Source organism: Bufo bufo, chromosome 3 (assembly GCF_905171765.1).
Source record: "Bufo bufo chromosome 3, aBufBuf1.1, whole genome shotgun sequence".
Lineage (NCBI taxonomy): Eukaryota > Metazoa > Chordata > Amphibia > Anura > Bufonidae > Bufo > Bufo bufo.
In genome coordinates this window covers 244,283,594-244,289,126 of record NC_053391.1, presented here as the reverse complement: position 1 = coordinate 244,289,126, position 5,533 = coordinate 244,283,594, and the positions used below count along the sequence as shown (strand labels likewise).

At 39.3% G+C, this 5,533-nt stretch overlaps 1 protein-coding gene across 1 annotated transcript; it reads left to right on the top strand.

Moving 5' to 3' along the window:
- The first annotated feature begins 799 nt into the window (after positions 1-799).
- LOC120993720 (olfactory receptor class A-like protein 1) lies at positions 800-1,768 on the top strand. Its single transcript, XM_040422192.1, has one exon. The coding sequence runs from the start codon at positions 800-802 to the stop codon at positions 1,766-1,768; it is 969 nt and encodes a 322-aa protein (XP_040278126.1).
- The last annotated feature ends 3,765 nt before the right edge of the window (positions 1,769-5,533 follow it).

Genomic DNA, 5,533 nt, shown 5'->3' with positions numbered 1-5,533 from the left:
GTCCAGGCAGCTGCTTGTAGGCTGGTTCCCCTTTGTCCTGTCTGTACTGTGTCCTGTGCAGTTTATTCTGGTTCCAGAACGTGTGTTTGGCCTCCAGTCCTTGTTTGTATGGACTGCTTTGTGTGGACTACTGGTCTCTGCAGGTAAGTAGCCAAGTGCATCCGGACCATCCTGGAAGTGCAACCAATGAGCCTCAACTAAGATTATTCCCACCATCTGGAACTCTGTGAAGAACAGGGCTTATTGCATCTCTGGCCCCTAGGTTTGGCCCCAAGTAAAACCGGTGCACTTGGTCCAGTGGTATTTCCGGACACTGGTCCCTTACCTGCTTGTCCAGTTTCCTGCTTTGCCTTGATCTCTGTCATAAAGTATTTGTTTTGGTCATTGTCATGTCTTTGTCTCTGCTTGCCTTGTGTGTTTGCTTGCTAGAGATGTTCTTGCTAGAGATGACTGGGTCCTCAAACACGTGAATTTTGTACTGGCATTTTTATTCACCAGTAAAAAAATAATAATAACTACTATCCATATACAGTTATTTTTGGCCACTTGCAATTTTAATAAGTTTTTTTTTGCTTTTTTTTCAAGGTGATGTGAAAACGCCAGAAAAAACGTCAAGTGCTACATCTGGATCTGGCATCTTTACAGCAAAAATCACACTTAAAGTCCAAAGTGAAGAAAAAAAACTGCAAAAACCTATGTATAGAACTCTATGCAAACATAGAAGTGCAGGGATACACCATTAAACTAACTGCATCTGTGTACTAAAAAATACCATTACGACTATACATAGTCTTTTGTCATGGATACTCATCTTCTGATTAAAGCTCTGGCCTTTATTCTCTTGATAATTGTTGGAATTCCTGGAAATGTTTTCATCCTCCTAAAATTTACTTACATCAAAATAATTGAGAAGAAGCTTCTACCAGCTAATATCATCCTAATGGTCCTTGCCCTATCCAATCTTTTAGTGGTTTTCTCCCGTGTCATACCACAATCTCTAAATGCTATTGGGGTAAAAGACTTACTGGATGATACGGAGTGTAAACTGGTTCTTTTCATCTTTAGGGTCAGTAGAGCCATGTCTATTTGTGTAACCAGTTTCCTCAGTTGTCACCAGTGTGTTCTTGTTGCTCCCATTAACAGATATTGGACATACTTGAAACAAAAGTTATCTAAAAATGTTACTCTTATTATAATCCTGATCTTAGCCATGAATGTTTTTCTCTATCCTTCTACTGTTTTGTATGGACGGGCTAAATCCAATTATACCTTACCCTATTCATTACATTTGGTTTATTGTGATGCAGACTTTATAACCTATGTCTCCTTTATCTTAAATGGGTCTGTATCCATCATTCGGGAGATCATATTCGTAGGACTAATGACATTGTCAAGCAGTTACATGGTTTCTATATTGTATCAGCATGGAAAAAATATTAAAGGCAAGCGCAGTTCTGACCAGCTTCAGAGAAAGTCTGCAGAACATCGGGCCTCCAGGGCAGTTATTTTATTGGTAGTGCTATATGTTTTGTTATATGGCATGGATAATTCTATGTGGATCTATACTCTTACACTGTCTGATGTCAGACCTGAAATGAATGACACACGGATATTCCTTGCAGCCTCATATTCTGCCCTAAGTCCTGTTGTTATTATTGCCACAAATCCAAAACTTCACAAAGGAACCCAAAATGTATGGAGAAAGAAAATGAATGAGAGTCAGAAAAGTGGTGTTATGGTGTCTGTCAGCAATATAAGTTTATCTTGATCTGACAGCTAATGTGTATAGTAACTTACTTATGATCTAATGTGTATTATTAAGATTGTGCCCAGAAAAAAAAATCACAAAAAATAATAATAAAACAGCTATTACTTATTTAGTAAACTGCTTCCTTAATGTTTGACTTCTCAGTCTTCACTCTTCTAGTTTGAAAGCCTGCATCTCTGATGGTATACAGTTGCATTACTATGGCGTGGGCAGCTTACACATCTGAAAAAGCATTATCCATGCTGAACAGTATATAGAAGTTTTAGAACAACATATCCTCCCATCCAGAAAGTGTTTTTTTTTAGGGAAGGCCTTACATATTTCAGCAAGACAATGCTAAACCACATACTGCATCCATCACAACAACATGGCTTCACAGAAGAGTCTGGGTGTTGAACCTTCTGCCTGCAGTTCAGACCTTTCACCAATAGAAAATGTTGGCGCATCATAAAATGAAAATCCAGCAAAGAAGACCCAGAACTGTTGAGCAGCTAGAATCTTACATCTGACAAGAATAGAACATTCCTCCTGCGAAACTCCATCAATCTGTCTCCTCACTTCCCAGACATTTTCAGATTGTAGTTAAAAGAAGAGGGGATGCTACACAATGATAGATATGGCTCTGTCCCAACTTTTTTTTAGATTAGTTGCTGCCATCAAGAGCTAAGTGAGTTGATTTTTTTTTCATGAAATGGTAATCCCCCAGTGGGCCCCTGAGCAAGGTGGTCCCCTAGTTTCCCACCCTCTGAATAAGTGGCACAGAACACAGTAGACTTACTGCACTACATATATATATTTAATGTACAACACATCAACCAACTACGTTCCTAGACAGACATGATCAGACAGCTGAGATGACTTCTAGGTATAGAGGAAAGCTAGCCTGTGTCTTCTTTTTCCCCAGGACCTACCTTCTCAAAGTTGCTGCAGGGACCCCCATATTCAATCATCTGGTAGCATCTTGCTGCTGTGTGAGCAGGTAATATTTGAATGTATCCGTATTGGCGCCCAAAATAAATTTTACTGGTGGGGCCTTTCAGCATCTGATATGTGTTCTCTGTATAATTGTGAATAAAATATGGGTCTATGAGATTTGCTAATTATTGCATTGTTATTTACATATGGTGGCAATCTGTATTAGTTTGTGTAGTAATTCCCTAATTCCCACATAAAATAAAATAAATCGCTTTGTGACGATTTACTTTGTTACAAAGCACATTTCTTTGTAAGTAGTGGGTGCAATTGTGCTGCTCCCCATCATTGTACCCCTCAGATGCCGCATTCATAGCTGAACTCAGCATCTGATCACAATAAACTCTTGCGCGGCCGATGATGACTTAATCACATCGGCCAGCGTGGTGACATCATACATCACCGCGCACGGGATTTCATGCGAGATCTTCAATCATGATGGTGGTGGCTGGCCCGTCACGAGGCAAATGGATGAGGTAAGTATGATTTTTCTTTTTGTTCTTTACACCATTTCAGGGAAAATTTATTTACTACCATGAAGCACAAGGAAATGTTCCCTGAAATTCGGATCAAAGTCAACTCAATACTATTTTTAACCTAAGCTACTTTCCAATGTCATGTTCTGTGCTCTCCACTGTTTATCATACACAGATCATCCCTTACTTTGAAGCACTTGCCTCATACTGTGAAGGTCATCCTCATGCTGCTACAACAGCTCTGACACATTGTGCATCAGTGAGTCTTGGGTACTTATGACCTGGACACTAGTTTATCAGTTGTTCTTACTTTGACCAGTTATGGTATGTACTAACAACAAAATATTGGAGACATATAGAGTAAATTTGGCCCTTTAAAGTTACGCTTGCTCATTTAATTTGCTTCCAACACAATAACTTCAAGAGCTGGCGCCTCCTGGTACCCACTGACAGAAAATTTGAGATAAGCTACATTATTCACTTTACCTCTAAATATTTTTTGTGTTAGGGCTGATATGTTTAGTTGGTTTCTAATCGGGTTTGGTATAGGTATAAAGCAGTGTGGATTATTGTTATTTTATAGCTTTAGTGAATATAAAATTGTTAGTTTTGGGTATTTTTTCAGTGCTTCCTAATGACTAGAGGAGCAAATTTCTCAAAAATTTGATTCGGACGGTTGGCCGAATTTCCCAAAAAGATTTGATTTGATCTGAATTTATTTGTGACGAATCGCATAAAAACTGCTATTTCCTGACTGCAGAGAGCCTGTATATTTGTGTAGAACACTGTGCATTGCAGAAACACAGATAGGGAGTCTACTGTGCTAGTGAAACAGTACTGAGAGGCGTCACTCTTAAAATTACTTCGCACCTCACTCATTTGGTCAGTTACAGGGCCAAAACTGACCAAATAACTCAAGTGTGAACTCAGCCTTACAGGTCAATGTTAGCGTCAGGTATAAAGAAGCGTGCAGAGGCCCAAGATCCTACTATAGAGTGAAAGAGTGCACTCCTTTTACACCGTCATCAGTTGATTCCACATAGATTTCTACAGAACCTGTTCTGTTACACGCTGAAACAAGTAGTGTTCCCCTGACAGAGAGGAGAGGGTGTCAGGAGTAAGTTTGTGTTGCCGTCACTGTTTATTTTGCATCCGTCATAAAAACAACCCCAAAGAAACCGATCCTGTCTTTTGAGCATCTGCCTTCACACGGTCAGCATTTGCTCTGTAATCCATCAGTATTGGTAAGGCCAAAAAAACAGGAGTGGATCCAAAACAGAGATGACACGTGAAAATAGTATTTGCATGTATTCTGTGTTTTGTACCCACTCCTGATGATCCAATCATGGTGTAAAATAGGGACCATGTGATACAGGCCTTATGGCTGCACCAAAGACAGAATCCGTTGTGTTTCTCATTTTTCCGTCCTTCTGACGGATCAGAAGAAAGGTTAAATAAATAATCATGTCAAGGCCAAACAGGAACAATAGCGGCCCAATTTAAAATTAACACACCTTAAAACTGGTTGTATCAGACCGCAAAATCATCCTAACAGCAAGGTTTAATGGACGTACTTTTATATATGAAATAAACACAACCCAAAACTCTTTGTATCAGGCCGCAAATTCACCCCAAAAGCAAGGATGAATGGACATACTTTTATATATTTAAAATGAACACACCCCAATACTTTGTATCAGACCGCAGATTTACCCCAAAAGCAAGGATGAATGGAAGTACTTTTATATATGAAATAAACACACCCCAAAACTGTTTTTATAAGACTGCAAATTCACCCCAAAACAAGGATGAATGGACGTACTTCACACCCCAAAATTTGTTGTATCAGATAGCACTTTCAACCCAATAACAGATGCAGGATTACTGCAATTACTGTTTAAAACAACGTAAAATCTGTAGTAATCAATTTTAGTCATTCCAATTAGTGCAGCAAGATGAAATAGAATAGCTCCAATTACCCAGGCTTTACACTCTACTATTGGTCCCTGATCTCTCTGTACAGTGTGGATAATGCCTTCCTATCCTTTCCTTACACTATGAATAATATTTCTCTGAATTGCCCTATGTTTTTTTTTTTTTTTTTTTATAAAGTCTTTCCTAAACACTGTCCCTAGTGCCTGTAACGTCTCTCCCTGCACTAAGTTCTCTGTAAAATGGCAGAGACCGGGCATGAGGAGGCTTTTTATAGGGCTGTGACATCACAGGGGCTGGCTATCTGCTGATTGGCTGTCTGCAAGGCATTGTGGGTGATCCCTCGTTCCCGTTCTTCTTACTTTCACTTTGTAACATGTTCAGC

Bases quoted from the DNA above. Each gene is read 5' to 3' on its own strand.
- LOC120993720 (XM_040422192.1), top strand. From the start codon at position 800: ATGGATACTCATCTTCTGATTAAAGCTCTGGCCTTTATTCTCTTGATA.